The sequence below is a fragment of the Orcinus orca genome, chromosome 1 (assembly GCF_937001465.1).
Source record: "Orcinus orca chromosome 1, mOrcOrc1.1, whole genome shotgun sequence".
Classification (NCBI taxonomy): Eukaryota; Metazoa; Chordata; class Mammalia; order Artiodactyla; family Delphinidae; genus Orcinus; species Orcinus orca.
In genome coordinates, this window is record NC_064559.1 from 152,066,102 (window position 1) to 152,086,675 (window position 20,574).

Here is a 20,574-nt window from a genome sequence, read left to right on the forward strand (position 1 = left end):
TGATGAGAACTTAAACTAGAAAAGAGGTGGGAATTAGGAATGATAATCCGAAGTAAAGGTTTTGGTTTTGGCATAGTGTTGAGCTTTTGTTTCTGGCATCAATTTGTCAACAAGTTTGTTTACTTTTTATGACTGCTTTTTGGTTTTGATAAATTGTCATAGAATGTGAATGCAAACTTATGAAAATAGTTCAATATTTAGAAAAGGTGGAAGATGATCTTATTCTAGACCAATAAAATTGGAAATTGATACTTATACATGTGGATTTCTTTTCTTTTTTTCTGGAGCTGATCAGAAACAAAATAAATGTTTAGATTAACAAGGTACTGTTTTTAGTAAAACAGAAAATGTGTATCTTCTACAGACCCACCTAGGATTTAGCATTTTGAGACAGAAGAAATTGTTTACCTTTGCAATATACTTTTTTTTTTAAGTTGAAGTATAATTGTCATACAACACTTTATTACTTTCAAGTGTATAACAATGATTTCATGTTTGTATATAGTGAAATGATTACCACAAGAAGTCTGGTTAATATCCATCACCATACATAATTTAAAATATTTTTTTTTCTTGTGATGAGAACTTCTAAGATCTACTCTTAGCAACTTTCTAACATGCAGTATAATAATAGTCATGGTGTATATTACATCCCTGTGGCATTTTTTTGACTGAAAGTTTGTACCTTTTGATTCTCTTCACCCATTTAGCCTACCCTCCCATTCTCCACCTTTGGCAACCACCAGTTCATTCTCAGTATATATATATATATATATATATATTCATATATATTTAAAAGATTCCACATATAAATGAGATAATACAATATTTGTCTTTATCTGACTTATTTCACTGAGCATAATGCCCTCAGGGTCCATCTCTGTTGTTACAGATGGCAAGATGTTATTCTTTTTTTTAATGGCTGAATAATATTCCACTGTGTGTGTGTGTGTGTGTGTGTACACACACACACTGATTTTCTTTATCCATTCATCTGTTGATGGACACTTTGGTTGTTTCCATATCTTGGCTGTTGTAAATAACGCTGCAATGAACATGGGGGGTGCATATATTTTTTCCAGTTAGTGTTTTCATTTTATTTATTAAAACTTGAGGACTGGGATTGGGACTTATTGATATTTATGAGCAAGGATGAGTATATATATAGTAAGGTACTTAAATTGTGTGATGAATGAACAAAGATTGATATAACAGAGAAATTAGCAGCAAAGGAATCTGACATCTGTTTGGAGAAGAAATCCCAAAAGCAAAATGGAAACCTTTTACGGGAGGTGGGGGGGAAGAGGAGTAAGATACCTTGTGTTTAGAAAGCATGGCATCCTCTGACCCTCACTTTGCCACATAAGCAGGATCATTTTGTGGTCACATTATTTTTGCTTAAAATTTGTCAGTGAAATTTCTGAAGGAGCTGAAACCACCTTAAAATAATTTTTCTGATGTTTCTACACTAATTTAATTTATTTTTGCTTTTGTTTTAGGAAACACTCCTTTACATCTTGCTGTGATGTTAGGAAATAAAGGTTAGTAAATATGTTCTTTTTTTGTTTAACTTCACTCATGTATAGTCAGTTTAAATATTTTAAGATGAGTTTTACGTTTTGAGTTTTAAAAAATTTGCCTGATTATTTGATGTGCTAATTGAGTTTAGGATTCAGTATATTAAAAAACACAAATACTTTCTCATTTTTCATAGCACTTTTTTCAAAGAATTAGTGGAAGTCTTATACTAATCTTTATGCCTTTTGAAGCTTTTTTTTTTTTCTTGTTTGGTTATTTTATCAAGGAAGTATAATTTCAGGAGACTCTTGTTTCCAAATATTAAGTTTTATTAATTATTGTAATACTTTTAATATTCAAAGAGTTTTATAAAATTCTTTAATATGGACTATTTTATATATCTAAACTCATAAGTCTAGATTTTTTATGGTAGATGATAATAAAAAGTTAGTACTTATTTATTCTCCAAAAAGAAAAAAGGAAAGCAACAACTCATAGACAGGTGATTTAAAAGATCTACTTTTTAAGGCTATTCCTAGATGCAATAAGTCTTAGTTATCTGGATTCCCAGTAACCCTGGAAAGTGAGGATTCCAGATAGCTGATTGGCAACCTTTTGAGTGCTAGATTTTTAAATTTTGGATGTGTTTGATAAAAATCTTTGGAAAACATATACTCTTGAATTTTTAAACAGGCTAATTAATTTTTGTTAACACTTTTCTGATGATCTAGCTGTATCATTATGAACATCTATTATTGTTATATAGTGTGATGTGGCTGTTGCTGTAAACATTTGATCTGAATGTATGATGATCTGAAGGATGTTACTAGAACTTGCTTTGTTGAAAAAAAATTCTTTTGTTGGTTTGGTTTTATTAAGTTCTTGTGCTTAGGTGAAGCATATGATTTGTAGGAAATTTAATACTACATAAATTGGGGGCTCAAATCTTTATTTCTTTATTTAGTTATGTTATTTTTTTTCTCCTTCTTACAAGGAAGAGACTCAGTCAAGTAACCTTTTTTTTTTTTTTTGCGGTACGCGGGCCTCTCCCGCTGCGGAGCACAGGCCCCGGACACGCAGGCCCAGCGGCCACGGCTCACAGGCCCAGCCGCTCCGCGGCACGCGGGACCCCCCCCGGACCGGGGCACGAACCCGCGCCCCCTGCAGCAGCAGGCGGACTCCCAACCACTGCGCCACCAGGGAAGCCCAGTCAAGTAACTTTTAAGTAAAGAGAGATTCATTAAGGTGCTACATATTATAGAAATTCAAGCTATGGGGACTAGCTATGTCTCAGGAAGAGTAGTAACCAAGACAGTCTGGGAGATCAGCGATCCTTTCTCCCTTCCTCCCTCCCCCTGTCCTTCCTCCCTTCCTTCCTCTCTGTCTCCCTCCTTCCCTCCTTCCCCCGCCCCCACCCCCACCCCCGCAACCTTCCTCCTTCCTTCCCTTCGGATATGTATATCCATCTATTTGTCCAACTATCAATCATCTATCATCTGTCTGTCTCTTATGGTGCATCTGCTGTTCTTTCTTTATATATATATATATGTGTGTGTGTGTGTGTGTGTGTGTGTGTGTGTATATATATATATATATACATATATATATATATATAATATTCTCCCTTTTCTTGATTGACTTTTCTGTTTAGTGAAATTGACCATGACCCAAAATAACTGTTCTAGGTTCCTAAACCTTCAAGGCTTTGATTTCAGTGTTCTCCACCAAGTAGTTCAGTTTCTTAGGTTCCTGAATTTCTGAACAAAAAGTTTGATTGGTCTAGTTCATGTCGAGCCAAGTCACAGTGATGAGTGACTGGCAATCTCATGAATTGACTTTGGGATATATATTTACTCCTGTGAAGTTAGCTTTAGCTTGGCTGGCTTTGGGTGAGAGTTGGGAGTAGAAGAGGAAATCAGGAATACAGAGGAAGAATGTTTATCAGGAATATTGGCAGGGCAGACAATGATAGTCATCTTTAGTATAGATACCTTGGTGAAAAGATATCAGATATAGTTAGCTAAATTTGAGCAGTTAAAACTTATGCTTTCTTTCAAAGAACATTCGATCAGAACTTTAGAAAATAACTGGAATGTATTCATTTACAATATGCTAGATGCTTTTTTTAGGGCTTTATGTATGTTTACTCATTTAACACAACAACCATGTGAGGAAGATACTATTATTATCCCTATTTTACAGATGAAAAAGTTAGCTCTGAGAAGTTAAGCAACTTTCCCAGGGTAAAGTAGCAGAGTTTTGACTTGAACTTGGAGTATCTTGTTCCAGAGCCTGGATTCCTGATTATTATGGTGAATTGCCTTGCTCTCTTTTCACTGTGAACCATTCAAAAAGGAAATGGTCTAAATCAAAGTTAGCTAACATGCATCGTGCTTCCCTCCTGTTTTTGTGGAAAATATAGTTAATTTGATGCCAAGTCTGATTGCTATTCTAAATTTAGCACTTTAATAGTAAATATGGATTTGCCAGGATTCGAATATGAAATTAAACATATCTACCATCCTAGGTCTAAGTGTTCTAATTTTCAGTAGCGGTATTGTTAGGTTTCATCATAGGATTGTATCAGCCTATCCAAAATGTGTTTCACAGAATTAGTTTCATTGGATATTGATAAGTTTTTAGAGGAAAATAGTGCTTCCAGGTCAAATTGATTCTGAAAATAGTGAGTTAAGTTTTAAGCAGTTTTGTTTATTGTGGACCTTCTTAGAACTTTTGATATGCTAATATTCATTGTGACCTTCTGAATTGGAGCCTTCTGTTGGATATAGAGTCATTGTTCCAATAGTTATTTGGTATTTTCTCTTTTTCACAAGTATCTTGAGAAACTAGAGTTCTGTGGAACATATTTTGGGAAAAACTTGGTTAGATGATTCAGGATCTGCAAATAATGTCAGTATTTGCTCTTCCTGAGTCTTTTTCATGTAGAGTAGGTACAGCCATTAATATACTGATCAATTTATAATTTTCCATTTACATTTTTCCAGTTGAATACTCTTTTTTGCTTTTTTTTTTGACCTTTTAATATTTTTGATATTTGGTTGCATAGGAGTGAGATTGAAATATGTAGTGGAAGATAAAACATCTACCTTATACTTAATTCTGTAAAGCAATTTTACATTATACCATTGTTCAATCTGTGCCACTTTTATCTTCTCCTTTAGAGATATACTATGCCTTTAGTGACTTCACTGTTGAAGGGCACTTTCTGTTTGTATACTTGTTTGTAAACATAGTAAAAATTCCCAGGGTATTCAAATATTTATTGACTGAATTAAAGAGAGATACCCTATGACCTATACACCTTTATTTACTTCTCTCAGTCATCTTAACCTACTGAATAACCTTATTTTTCACCATTGAAGTCTGATTTTTTCTGAATTTCTGAGTCTATTGACCATGTTTGCCATGTTGGCTGGCAAGTTTTTCAACTATGGATTTGAATTGAAATGGAGAAAAACATTATACTTAAAAGATTTCAGGAATCTTTAGGAGGTGAACTAGAAAACTAACCTTTAATTCTTATTCTTTTGGTTAGACATCAGAAAAAATTCTTCAAACCAGTTGCTGCAACTTTTAATTTATTATCAGTATTTTTTGGAACTGCAGTTTTCCATTTTTTTTCTGAAATAAGTCTAGAGTTAGTTTGATTTTTCATCTTCATAAGGGTCTCTCTGAATATTCTGTTTTGTTCCCAGTTGTCCTATTTATCCCATTCACTCTCTTTATATTTTGTCACCTGTATAGCTCTAGTATATTTATATGTGATTTCTGTTTATCATAATTTCATTTTGTTTAGACTCCTCAAGTCATAACTTCTTTGTGGCTCATTTGTGCATTTTTAAGCCTTACTGCCTGATTGTTAACTACCTTTTTTTCTTATTATTCATTGTTACAGTTGCTGAGAGAAGGCATTTGATTGTTCCAGTTTTTTTTTTTTTTTTTTTTTTAATGTATGAGACTAGGTCAGAGATCATGGCATATCTATGATTTTCTGGCTTTTCGTTAGTTGCTCATTTCTACATCAGTTGAGTTGTGATGTGAGCAAAAGGCCTGTGGCAAGGTCTGTGGCGTATGAGAAAACGGTTGACATCTTTAACGTATATATAAATCATACCAGTTCTATACCTTAGTTTATGCAATTGGTATATTGCTTTAGATACTGTTGTGCATCTTCCTTTTCAATATTTTTAAACTAATATTTTTTCTTTAATGATTTTTAGGTTATTAATACATGCTTGATGAAACAATTGAAATAATGCAGTATAAAGATGTATATAAAAAGCATCATCTCTCCTACATTTTTTCTGATGTAATTAACATTAATAGCCTAGTGGGCATCCTTGCACACCTTCCTCCTTGTAATACAGGGGCTTAGTTTGTTTTTACTTAAGTTGAATCACTGCATCTAGTACTTTGCCATGTTTTTCCTTTCACTCAAAAGTTTATCATGAAATACAAAGTCTGTAGATATCTATCCATGTTCATGTTCCCCTACTTCTTTATTTATGCACACAAACACATATTTACATAAAACCCCCTGGTAGGTTTCTTTAGGAGAGTGTCCATTTTATTTATTTATGTATTTATTTATTTATTTATTTTTGATTCTTTTCTTTGGGGGGCAGTATAATTGCCTTACAGTGTTGTGTTAGTTCCTGCTGTACAACAAAGTGAATCAGCTATACGTATACATATATCCCCATATCTCCTCCCTCTTGAGCCTCCCTCCCACCCCACACCCCCCCAACCCCCACCGTCACACCCCTCTAGTTCATCACAGAGCACTGAGCTGAGCTCCCTGTGCTGTACAGCAGCTTCCTACTAGCTGTTTTACACATGGTAGTGTATATATGCCAATGCTACTCTCTCAATTCGTTCCACCCTCCCTTTCTCCCTCTGTGTCCACAAGTCTGTTCTCTACTTCTGCACCTCTTTTCCTGTTCTGCAAATAGGTTCATCAGTACCATTTTTCTAGATTCCATATATATGCGCTAATATACGATATTTGTTTCTCTCTTTCTGACTTACTTCACTCTGTATGACAGACTCTAGGTTTATCCACATCACTACAAATGACCCAATTCTGTTCCTTTTTATGGCTGAGTAATATTCCATTGTATAAATGTGCCACATCTTCTTTATCCATTCATCTGTCGATGGACATTTAGGTTGCTGCCATGTCCTGGCTATTGTAGATAGTGCTGCAGTGAACATTGGGGTGCATGTGTCTTTTTGAATTATGGTTTTCTCAGGGTATATGCCCAGTAGTGGGTTTGCTGGGTCATATGGTAGTTCTATTTTTAGTTTTTTAAGGAACCTCCATACAGTTCTCCATAGTGGCTGTATCAATTTACATTCCCACCAACAGTGCAAAAGGGCTCCCTTTTCTCCACACCCTCTCCAGCATTTATGGTTTGTAGATTTTTTGATGATGGCCATTCTGACCGGTGTGAGGTGATACCTCATTGTGGTTTTGATTTGCATTTCTCTAATAATTACTGATGTTAATTTTTTCATGTGTTTTTTGGCCATCTGTATGTCTTCTTTGGAGAAATGTCTATTTAGGTCTTCTAGAGGGTCCATTTTATTTATTTATATATTAAAAAAATTCTTTTTAGCTGGTCTCTCTATCATCTTCTCTCCTTATTAACCCCCTTCTCCCATTAAACATGGTAATCCGTGTTAACAGCCTGCTAGGTATTCTTCCATACTGTTCTCCATGCTTATTATTATATACAAATATGTGTGTATGTATCTAAACACACATTCATATGTGTAGTTTTTATTTATTCCTTTATAAAAACATGTGATCATAATATACTTCTCCATTGAGCAGATATATGATTTAGCAGTGCAATGTAGACATTTCTTTCAGTCTATTGGGATGACTTAAATTCATTCTTGTTTTTAATATTTGTCTTTTTTATTCATTTTTTTCTTTCAATGCTTTATTATGAATAATTTCAGATATACAGATAAACTGAAGGATTATCACTATGAGCATTCAAATACTCTCTACCTAGCTTCAATAATTGTTCACATTTTATCATTTGCTGTATTTTTCTCTTTATCTTAGTGTTTTATATGTGTGTATATATATATATATATATATATATTTTTTTTTTTTACTATTTTTGCTGTAACATTTGAAAACTAGATGTAAGCATCATGACATTTTACCACCAAATACTTCAGCATGCATCTCTAAGAATAAGGACATTGTCTATCATGACCAAAATATCACTATCACACCTAAGAAAGATAATAATATTGTTATAATATCTGATATCCAATCCATATTTAAATTTCTCCAGTTGTTCGAAAAATGTCTTTTATCGGTGTTTTATATTGAATCAAGATCTGATTGGGATTCATTCATTACATTTGGTTGTTTGTTTCAGATAATCTAGAAAAGTTTGCCCACCTTTTTTTCCCCTTCCTTTGTACCTGACTTTTTGAAGTGTCTTCCCCAGTTAATTTGTAGAATGTCTCCCATCTCAGTTTTGCCTGATTATTTTCTCATAATGTTATTTAACTTGTTCCTTATACTCTGTTTTTTCTATGAATCAAAAATTAAGTATCGATGCTTTATTAGATTCAGGTTAAACATTTCTGGAAATAATACTGCAGAGGCATATGAACTTTATATTGTATCACATTAGGAAACATAATTTTAAGTTATCCCACTATTACTGCCACTAAGTTTTTTGGTTTTTTTTTGCGGTATGCGGGCCTCTCACTGTTGTGGCCTCTCCCATTGCAGAGCGCAGGCTCAGCGGGCATGGCTCATGGGCCCAGCCGCTCCGCGGCATGTGGGATCCTCCCGGACCGGCACACGAACCCGTGTCCCCTGCATCAGCAGGCGGACTCTCAACCACTGCACCACCAGGGAAGCCCTGCCACTAAGTTTTGATCACTTGTTTGAGATGATGATCTTCAGCTATCTCTACTGTAAAGGAACACTTTTCATTTTATTAAGTAATCTTGGGATGATACTTTAAGTAAATATCCTATTTCCCAGCACATAGCCTTTTACCTAGTGACTTTAGCATTCATTGGGGTCCTTTGCCTGTATCAGTTATTACATTGTTGTTATTGCTGATTTTCTAGTTTTATCATTTCTTCTACATTTATTAGCAGTCATTCTTCTATAAAGGAGAACTCATTGTCCTCTCATTTTTTGATGTCATTATGGGCCTATCAGTTTTTTTTTGTTTAATGTGTTGTAACTAGTCATTATTCTTTTTGATGCTCAGTTTCTCAAATTTGGCCAATGGCTGACCATTCAGGTGGCTCCTTTGTCCTTTTGACTCTATTCTTTAAAAATGCCTGCATGTTATTAGTCCAGGGATATAGAAGCATCATGCTTTAGTCAGTCATTCTCCCATGATGGATATTCATATTTGCATTATAAATAATCCTAAAATAAATGTTCATGTACATATATTCTTATATATTACTAGCAGACTTTCTTAAACACCTTTGTGAAATTTCTGTATTTATTTTACTTTATTCTGATATAATTTCCTGCTAATGTAGATGTTCCTTCTATTACTAGGAATAGTGCTAAAACAGTGCCATTCTTCCTCCACCTCAGCTCACTTGTATTACATTACAACTGTCATAACACCTTTATTTCCTTCAGAGCACTTATCATTAGCCTTTTTTATTTATTAGTTTACTTAATTATATTTTAATATTGGAGCTCTCTGATAGCAAGATCTTATCTTTCTTCTCACTAATCTTTCTTCTCACTACTTATATCCAGGACCTAGTACTTAGAATTGGCATATAATAGGCACTTGGTAAATATTTGCTAAAAGACTGATTGAATGAATGAATCATTCATTTAGGGAATTTAGGTTGGATAGCCATCCTAAATTTCCCATGAGCCTTGGTTTCAAATGTTTTTCTGCCTGTTAATATGCTTTTTATTTTGAATTAAAAACAAATTTCCTCAATGTATACAAGTGTCTATACCTTAGACTTTTTTTCTTCTGTAGGAAACTTTTATTCATGTTGTCATATATTATGTTCTTATTTTAAGACTCAGTTCAGATTACCTGTGTTAAATGTTGGATATGCCCCAGCCACTGGAGTTGGGAACAGTAAATACTATATAAACAAAACAATTGAAACCACACAATCCATTGATGAAGTACTATGTACATTAATTTTCCCATGAATAACTGGAAACGTTGAGAGCAATGATTTATACCCACCACCCCTGAACTTATCAGCCAAGATCCAAGAGGCCAGAGATCCCTCGGTGCTTCCTAAAATATCCAGTGTTGGGAATTCCCTGGCAGTCCAGTGATTAGGACTCCATGCTTCCACTGCAGGGGGCATGGGTTCGATCCCTGATCCCTGGTCCGGGAACTAATATCCTGCATGCCTCAGGACACGGCCCACCACCCCCCAAAAAAAGGAAGAGATAAAAGAAAAATCCAGTGGTTTGGGAACTGTGTCCTGAGCATAGATTTTTCTTTTATGTAATTATTCTGTCACTTGTGGCACAGTCTTCAGTGTTCCCCTTAAGTTTCAGTGGGTGACTGTGCCTGGGCTGGATGGTGAGCTTAGTATACCTTAGACTTTGTTTGATTACTAGAAGGACTGTCTGGATTTGTCCTTGTAGTCATAAACAAGTTTTTGTCCCTTTTGGGTGTTTTTCTGAAATAAACGAATTGTAAAATTTGAAAAATAAGGGTTTGTGGAAACGTTAGTGATTCTTTTTGAAAATACTTTTTTTCCCCCTGAAATAAATAATGAGCTTTCCATTTGACCTTGCAGATGTAAGGTCTTATTAGATAGTGAAATTTTTAGGTAAATTACTCTTGAGTTTCTTGGGCTGTCTTTTATAGTATGGAAACATTCTCAAAATACCCTTGGGAACAATTATTAGGGAATATAATAGTTTCTTTGCAGAGAGATCCAATTTATTTTTAGGTAATAGAATAGATACTTCTTGAATCTAAGGATCTGAAATAACCTGGTTTAGATACAGAGGAATTTTAAAAATTATTTAATTCTCTATAGTATAGTGCTTATATCATAGATCTATTATATTAACTTGATTTCTTGAATTTTTACATGAGTTTTTAATTTAGAGATTCTGAAAATTGCATGATGTTTGACGTTATCACCATTTTATGTTTCAGAATGTGCCCATTTACTTTTGGCTCACAATGCTCCAGTAAAGGTGAAAAATGCTCAGGGATGGAGCCCGCTGGCGGAAGCCATCAGTTATGGAGATAGACAGATGAGTAAGCAATATAAATTACTATTGTTGATATGTATTCTAAAACTATGAAGTGATGCATTTGAGATATTTGTCATTCAGCGTAACTTTCCATACTATGAGAAGTTTGCAGTTACTTACAAACTTATATATGAATTATTCATGACTTTATATATATATAATTACTATATATATTATATATAAATGTACCTAAGTAAAAATATATATAGACATACAACATTATATTCGTTTCAGTAGTACAACATATTGATTATTTGTATGTATTGTGAAATGATCACCACAATAAATCTAGTTAACATCTATCACCATACATAGTTACAGTACTTCTGTTTTTCTTGTGATGAGAACTTTTAAGATATACTCTTTTACAACTTTCATATATGCAGTACAGTGTTGTTAACTATAGTCAACACGCTGTACGTTGCATCCACATGACTTATTTCTTTTATAACTAGAAGTTGGTACCTTTTGACTCCCTTTATCTGTCTGTTCCCTGCACCCCATCCCTGACCGTTGGTGGCTCCAGTTCTTATCTATACTGAGACCTAGCTGTCTTTTGTCTCTCCAGGACTTACTCATAGTTTATACAGATTTTCATTGTGGTATATTTATGTTAGGGTAGTTTTAGGAATTCTATCAGACTCGGTCTTATTTTTGTAGCACATCAAAAGTTAGTTTGGAGGGAAAGAGACAGCAGTCTTTGTTGGTTTGCAGTCTTACCAGGAACTGGCAGTCTTCTTCATTTGGGTCTCAACTTTATATTTCTTTTCCCAACTCGTTAAGTAGATTAACTTCTCTTATATGTTTTCAAAGTGGTCCATTATTTTCCTTTGCAGCACTCAGCACACTTCTAAATAACTGTTCAATGTCTTTTCCCTACACTGTATCCTGATGGTATAATCTTTGTGAGGACTCAAGTCATGAATATGTTTTCTTATTCATCCTTTCATTTCTGGCTCCTAGAACAAAGAAAATTAAAACTGCAAAGAAAATTTGAGATTAATCGAGAATTAACATTTTTCTGAAAAGTATTATATTAAGATTTTTATTTACTATAACTCTATAGTAACTCTTTTAAACTATAAAGTTTAAAAAACTTTAAAATATTTTTTTCTTTTAAGAAAGTAATAACATTTGTTGTAGAAAATTAGGAAATTATTGAAGAACAAAAGGAAATAATTTCACCCAGAGAGTTATTATATTTTCTTCTAGTTTCTTTTTCTAGTCATGTTACTTTCCTATTTAAAACCCTTTAAAAATTCTTATTCTTAAGATGAAGACGAATATGTCTAACTTGGTTTATAAGATCTAGTATAATAATGTCAGTTTTTAATCTCCATCCTTATCTTGTTCTTTCCACATGGTTTGTGTATGTCAGCTCTGCTGGCTTTTCAGTTTCTTATATTCACATATCCTTCCCCTTCTGCCCCAGCTCCTCATAATTCTTCAGATCTCAGTTCAAGTACAAGGAAGCTTTCTCTGCCCGTATACTATGCCAGAATTCTACCTGTCACTTTCATTAGGCAGTAAGCTTCATTTAGAGTAGGGATTGTCTGTTTGTCTCTTAAGTACATATCAGGTGCATTGGAAACATAGTAGGAATGTGCAATTAGCTTTGACATTGAGGAACTCATCTTAGTTGGGGGAGAGAAACCAATGAATATTCTGCAGTATTCTGAAGTATTCACAAAGTATAGAGGAAAAAAGATGAGGGAGAAAGTAATTTCAGTTTTGGCAAGGTGTTTGGTTTATTTAAGCTGAGTCTCAAAGGATTTTAGGAGTTAATAATTAGGTGGGTAAGGACATTCTAGCCTATGACAGCAGAATATATATAAAGCATGGAAATGTAAAGAACAAGGCACGTTTTAGGGAACAATGTATATTTCAGTGTGGCTCCCTAAATTAGGCTACACGGCAACCATGGGTGAAGGGGTGAAGTGTAGTTTTGAGAGATGAAGTTTGATGGTAAAGGAGCCACACTGACTGAGATGTGCTTTTCAAGGTTTTAATCTCAACCTCCAGTCACTGTAAAACCTCAGAAGACTTTAAAGCAGGAATTGACATTATTAGATAAGCCTGAAGACTGTTTAATTGAGTAGGGAGGCAAGAGATTTTTAGAAAAATAATCTTTAGAACAACTATGGTAAACTTGACTTAAAGAAGAGACAGTGTGTTTAGAAAAGTAAGGGATAGATTAGAAAGATAAATGAAGGAATCTACAGTGGTTGATTATCTCTTGGATACTGGTAGTAATGGAAGGATTCAGAGTAATTCCAAAGCCTTTATCATGGATTAATGGCTATCTCATTAATTAATTGATATACAGAAAATAGGAAAAAGAACAGTATGGATTTTAATTGATTTGGTGTTAGGTTTGTTGAGTTTGAGTTTTCTGTAGTATATGCAGGTGGAACTGTACAAGTAAGAAGTAGGAGATAATTAGACTGGAGCACAGAAGGAAGTGGAAGGCAGAAGATACACATTTAAGTAATACTTGGAGCAGTAGGACATAGCTCCAAAAACTTTAGACACAAAAAACTGAAAACTTTACAAGTACTCTATATGGGAGAAGAAGGAAAGAGAAAGTTAAGTTAGTTGTGTTTTTTTGGAGCTCTTCATTTGAGTCTTTGTATGAATTCTGCCTAATATCATCCAAATCCTCTAAAGCTGATTTTATTTTCATTATCAATCACTGTTAATAAGATCCTTACAGTATGGGAGTACAAATATTGACCCTCCCCCCAAATATGATGGTAATTTTGTCTGATTGTGTTTTTTTATATAAATTTATTTATTTTATTTTATTTATTTTTGCCTGCTTTGGGTCTTAGTTGCTGCGGGCAGGCTTTTTCTAGTCGCGGTGACCAGGGGCGACTCTTCGTTGCGGTGCACGGGCTTATTATTGCGGTGGCTTCTCTTGTTGCGGAGCATGGGCTCGAGGCGCGTGGGTTCAGTAGTTGTGGCACACAGGCTCAGTAGTTGTGGCTCGCGGACTCTAGAGTGCAGGCTCAGTAGTTGTGGCGCATGGGCTTAGTTGCTCTGCGGCATGTGGGATCTTCCCGGACCAGCGATCGAACCCATGTCCCCTGCATTGGCAGGTGGATTCTTTTTTTTTTTTTTTTACGGTACGCGGGCCTCTCACTGTTGTGACCTCTCCTGTTGCGGAGCACAGGCTCCGAATGCGCAGGCTCAGCGGCCATGGCTCATGGGCCTAGTCACTCTGCGGCATGTGGGATCTTCCCGGACCGGGGCACGAACCCGTGTCCCTTGCATCGGCAGGTGGACTTTCAACCGCTGCGCCACCAGGCAAGCCTGGCAGGCGGATTCTTAACCACTGCACTACCAGGGAAGTCCCTGTCTAATTGTGTTCTGAGTGTTCGTTTCTGCTTCCACAAGTGACGTTATTTTTAATGTGAAGTCTCATAGAACAGGAATTTCTTTGCATACATTACTATGCTATATACAGTTGTTGTCACTACGTTTTTAATAATGTTTGGTCATTTTAACATAATTTTCTATTTACTAAATGTCTTCAGTCAATTACAGTATATTTAGTTAATGGAAACTATGTGACTTCTGCTTTTCATTGATATCTTTTCTATTTAGGAAATTAATTCTTTTTGTTCTTTATGTCAACAGGGGTCTGTTTGAATTTGAAGGCAAGGTAGATTGAATAAACATTTATTAAAGTATTTGCCTTTATAGTGGAGAAGAATTATAAAAAGAATTCTACTACATTTAGGTAATATCGCTTTGATATTAAAGTTAAATTATAATGAACATGAAGGTTAACCAGATTCATATAAATTTGAATCTGTAAAGAACCCTAATGTTTATATAGGTCATTGGTTCTCACACTATTTGAATTTTATAGACCAGAAAAGGATTTTATTAAAGGATTGTTGTAGAGTAGCCGACTTTTTCACTTTAGCATATAAGAACTTTAAAAGTACTTTCTTCTGCGATCACAATTTCATTAAAAAAATAAAAGACACTTTGAAACCAAAAATGAAAGAATAGTCCTTAAATTTTAAAAAAGTGTATAATGTATAAAGAAAAAGAAATCCACCCTGGTACCCAGTTTTTTCATTTGGCTGCATATCACTGGAAACTTGAACAGTTGGCCACTGAAATGTAGACTTGTGTTTGGGAACTGCTGACCGAGATCACAGGTAGTGTGTAACTGAAACTAGGTCCCGTGTTCCCTGACTTTTAGGTCTCATCCTCTTCTGTCCCAAAAGACCTTTAGTAATTTAAACATTGCTCTTTGATTTTTGGCTTTTAAAAATACATTGGGATTAAAGTTAGACCTGTGGTTAAAAATAAGTGTAGATTCTACTATTTCTCATATTCTTCCCTGAGCTTTTCCTTTTGGCCTTTGTGGACAAAACAAATCTGATTTAATAAGCTTTTATTACTGTCTTCTTTCCACATTATTTTTCCCCCAACCTTATACTTCCCTTATACTTCTGTATTCCATATAAGACGTTAAGTAGTTTATAAGAGTGCATACTGTAAAATAGTAAAAATAATAGTATTTTTATTTGTTTGTATGTATACATATGTATATGAAAACAGGACCAGGAGGAAATCAGCATGTATTGATGTATACATTTTACCCCCCTCTGTACATTTTTTCATCTTATTTCATTCAAGGCTAATATTTTCCCTTATTTCAATAAATGTTAGGGATTGATTGATTTTGCTAGTTAATTTTAGACCTTTATTCTAATAAACAAAACTTATACTTACCTACTTGCAGGCACAGTAGTAAGCAATTTATATAGAGCCTCTATAGTAACTCCATGTAGCAGATTTCACTTTATTCTTAATTGACATATGAAAAAAAGAAACTGAAGTTTAGGGAAATTAAGTAAGTGTTCCATGCTTATACAGCTAATAAGTAGTAATGCTGTGGTTTGCGCTTAGGCAGTTTGTCTAAATCTCCATCTCTTAACTGTTGAGAAGACGCTCTGGGGGGTTTCAGGTTTTATTAGAGTCAAAAGTTCTTTTCACAGATAGAGTAGGATTCATTTTAGTATTTTTTATGCTATGTTGGTGGTATGTGAGAGTACAGCCTCAAGTGAAAGAAGAACAGATGCAACTGGTAACAATTGCAGATAATTACATTTTTAGAAAAATAATGTCCAGTGGGATTTTTGAGATCTATCTTTGAGATCATCTTTTAGATCAGTGTTGACAACAGGACACTGCATCATCTGACTGAGATTGGTAATCTTGACTCAGTCAGATAAAGCCTACTGATGATTAAAAACTAGCAAAACTAGTATGAATAAGTTGATGTCGAGGTATCTGTTTTCAATTTTCCTTGAGGATCTTAACAGTTTTGCTAAAGGTATTTTCTAACTTATTCACAATATCTATATTATATCTCTGTGTAATAAGCCAGTGGTGTTTTCTAGCATGGTGAAATTGTTTTTCATAAATTTTTTATTGAGGTGTAATTGGCAAACTAGCATGGTGAAATTTATTTTAAATTAAAAAATTTTTTTAAATTTAAATTTTAGTTACAGCTCTTTTAAGGAAGCTTAAGCAGCAATCCAGGGAAAGTGTTGAAGAAAAACGACCTCGATTATTAAAAGCCCTGAAAGAGGTAGGCTAAATTTCTTTGCTGATTTTGCCCTAAAGGGTAATTGCAAGTATACTTTTAAGCATTTTAAAAATACAGTTTAATTTCTCACTAATTATTAAGGGTCAAGAAATGGTAAAAATCCTGCTTCAATTAAGCAATAATGACATTACAAAATACTCTGATTATGATGTGTAATCTTATGGGAAGCATTATTTGCTTTGATCTTAGAAGGCAGATAAAGAATTATTGCGTTCAGTAAATTAGGTAAGAGCTCTAAGAAAAATGGAGGTAAGTCATAATTAATGGCAGTAGTTTTCCTTTGTCCTTTGGATTGAAAGATTTTCTATGAGCTGAAGTGCTACTGCCTTAGGAGCAGTTTGCATTTTCTTTATGTAACAAAACTCTTTTTGTCTGTCCTACTTCATGATGGTAAGAGCTGGGTGTGCTGGCACAGAAAGGGAGAGAGTTTTGTTTTCTGTTGTTTTTTCCTCTGTATTTTGGATGCGTGAAAGAACTGTGGGAGAAAGATATATCATCATGACTATGTCTTCTTTTAGGTATGCTTTGTTTTTGAAATCTCAAGGGATAAATTTTTTTGACAATATTTGATTAATAGTTCCTTGAACAGTTATAGTCTTTGATGTTTAGCTTCTAATTTGTGAAATAAAAACGTTCTCTATAGATCTCATATGATGACATATTATTTCAAATTTAGTAAACCTATCACTTTATAGAAAAAAAGTTTGTATTGCAGTGGGTGATTTTATTAGACCATTATGAGCCTACACAATAATCATTTTGGAAGTTACTGTTTTTTTTTATAACACTTCTAAACTTATTAAGTATTTTTACAATACTACTTACTGTTATGCGAAATGGAATATTTATTGATGCAAATTTAAATGCCTGTCAGTTTCAGATATGTTCTTATGTGATTAAAACGTTCTTGTAAAATCTAGAGTGGTGTGAGTTTTCCTTTGTAGATATGTGTAGTAATGTCTGCTATTGTAATGTAATTTTAAGTAATAACCATATATATTTTTTGGTTCTTTCTCCAACTCCATACATTGAAATTATTTCCTATTCCTGTCTATAGACCTTTAATGATAACAGATTTTTTTAAAGCAAAATATTAAGTAGGTATAAGAGCTGTTAATGAAGGTGTGCATTCAATAATTATTCATATTTCATTTCTCAGCTAGGTGACTTTTATTTAGAACTTCACTGGGATTTTCAAAGCTGGGGTAAGAGTGTGCTATATTTTACTATAAAATATGTATGTATGCAGAAATGCAAGTGCAAAAATAACTATTATATAGAAATGTTAACATAACAAATATTACCGTAAGGAAATTAAAATATTTTTCATCATGTTGAATGTAATGGTTATAAAGCCCTATAGTAATACTTAATTATCCTAACCTGATTAGTAACTTTCATAATTATTATTTTTAAGATTAAAAATTCTCTTTTTTTTAAATAAAATGCCGGTTCAAATATTATAATAATTTAATATACGGAATTTTCAGAGGGAAGAGAAGAATAATTATGGGATTATTAGATTACTGAATTTAGGGGAGTTTGACATATAGTATTTAGATCCCTGAATGTGAAGAATTTGGTTAACATTAATTGATTTTGTATGTTTTGTCATCTTTCAATCACATTTGCTGCTTTTATTGCATACTTTATAGCCACTGTTTTAACATACTATTTGGTTGCACACTCTTCCACTTATTTATGAAAGACGTTAATTCCTAGATATTTTACAGTCATTTATTGATTTACCTTGGCAAGGTAAGTTTTCTCTCCTCCCCATTTTAAACATGAGTCTACTTAGGGAGAAAACTTTGGTGTCCAAATAGGAAGTTTGATCCTAGTGACCTTTACTTTACTAAGTAAAAACTATCCAAACCACTAACTTTTGGGTTAAATATTTTTTTAATGTAATCTATATATAGGTTTGAATATAGTATGCTTATGTGTGTTTTTTAAAGCATCTGAATTAATCTTTATGATATTAAGGATATTTGAATGCTTATTATCACCAAAATAATCATAAAAATAGATCATAATCATAAAAATAAATCAGATATTGATAACTCTAGAAACCACTGTTAATGTTTCATATGAATATTTCAAACTCTTTTCAATGCTTACAAACATGTGTGTATGTACATATATATAAATATAAATGTATATGTGTATATGTATCCTCAGCATTAGTTTTTTTTAATGGGATCATACTATTATATCATTATGCATTTTGTCACGTTTACTTAATATATCATAGGTATCTCACATTTTAGTTCATGAGGAAGTACTTCATTTTTTTTTTAACAGCTGCATAATACTGTACAGCATGGGTGATTAAGGTTTTTCTAGTGTTTAATCTCTAAATGTAAAATTTTAATCCCTAAATATAATCAGTTTTTTCTAACATTGTTAACAACTGTAGTTCATCAGGCTAGTTTTGGCTCCATCAAAATCACACATGAGGGAGTTCCCTGGTGGCCTAGTGGTTAGGACTCTGGACTTTCACTGCTGTGTCCCGGGTTCAATCCCTGACTGGGGAACTGAGATCCTACAAGCCTCATGTCACAGCCAAAAAAAAAAGATCACACATGATTTTGTTTTGTTAACTCTCGTAGTCCTTTATGCTCTATAAATTATTCAGAAGTCCCAGTGTTCTAGAATACTGAGAGAAAAAAAGGTTTGTAATAGCACTGTATAATAAAAGAGGTCTAAGTTAGATTGGTCTAAAGCCTGAGTACTGTTTTTTCACACGGTTTTTTTCTGTCTGTAAAGACCCCAGTCATTCTTGGCGATCCTAAACTGAGGTTGTCCCTTGAGTGTACTGGCTCTTTAATTGATTGTCTTAGTAGTTGTTAGTGGTTTGAATTCTAAGATAGTCACTTTATGTTGCTGAGCAAAATGTTCTAAAATATTTTAAAAGTGACATTTCAGTTACATGAAGAAATAGAAATGGATGTAATTACTCCAGAAATTGTGCATATGATCTGTAGTTATAAACACATTATAAATGTTGCATAATCAAGTTCATTATGCAACCACTGAGGTACTTGTTTAAAGTATTGCTTCTTTGAGAACTTGACTTTGATGCAAAAAAGTCAGCCCATCTGTTTCATTGTTGCTAAAGGTTTTTACTGATTTCATGTCAAATTATTAGCACCTGATGGTTAGATGTCATCTATAATTTTAAAAACTAAACTCATTGGCTAGATTTAGCTTAGACACTTTGGATTAAAAAAATTGGATAATCTCTATTATTAGATTTGATTATCAAGCTTTTTTCCAGAGTTTAGGCATGGTTCCTCCCCTTGTTAAAGCCCCTAATATTTAAAAAAAAAAAAAAAAAGGCAACCTAGAAATAAGAGGAAGTTAAGAAATATTGAGGTCCGGCGTTAAGTTTAATTTAGAGGTTGTGGAGCTCACAAACTCTACTCTTTCTCCTTCAGTATTTGGCTGAAAATAGCCTCAGACTTGGTTAATAGCAAGTCTGGAGGTGACTGAATTATTCCAGCTTGAGTTTTTAGGTATGGAAAAGCTTTAAATTGGAATCAGAAGTACTGGCTCCTAACTGTTTGACATGGCAAATCACATAACTTTCCTGAGTTTCAGTTTCTTCATTTTAAAAATGGGGATAATAATAACTGCCCCACCTATTTCAAGCCTTTGTTTTGGTGTAGATTAAATGAAATCATGTTTTTGAAGGAAGCCCTTCAGATACTGTAAAGTGTTAAATAATTTTAAAAATCACTACAAATTTAACATTATGTGTATATAGCATGTTTCAACAGAAAAACTAATAGTTTTTTTTCTTTATCTCATAATCTACAGAATATCCATCTTGTATTTGGGACTGTTTTTTGCATATTATAGATGGAAAACATTCAACCTAGGAACTCTTCTTAAAATCAGGGAGTAAGTGATAGCAAAACCAAAATTAAAATTTTGAGACTTTCCATTTTTCAGTTCAGAGGATTATGCTGCCTTTGGAGTACTGTGTTAGACTCTCAGATTATGCTGAGGTAACTTAAGATACAGACAGCCTAATTGTTCAGTTTACATTGGGGAAGAAAAAGTCATCACAGAATTGGGAAAATGAAAATTGCTTTATTTTTGGAATGCATTAAAATCTTTTTTTCTCAATGATATCTTT

At 33.7% G+C, this 20,574-nt stretch overlaps 1 protein-coding gene across 2 annotated transcripts in view; it reads left to right on the forward strand.

Annotated features, from left to right (window-relative positions):
- ANKRD13C (ankyrin repeat domain 13C) overlaps positions 1-20,574 on the forward strand; it is an 85,310-nt gene that overhangs the window by 23,085 nt on the left and 41,651 nt on the right. The window contains exons 2-5 of one of the 2 annotated variants that reach the window (XM_004280741.4): positions 1,500-1,541; positions 10,698-10,802; positions 16,327-16,412; positions 17,590-17,635. In XM_004280741.4, the coding sequence (XP_004280789.1) occupies positions 1,500-1,541; positions 10,698-10,802; positions 16,327-16,412; positions 17,590-17,635 (279 nt within the window). The remainder of the gene's footprint in view (positions 1-1,499; positions 1,542-10,697; positions 10,803-16,326; positions 16,413-17,589; positions 17,636-20,574) is intronic. The other variant, XM_033407472.2, reaches the window with a different exon arrangement.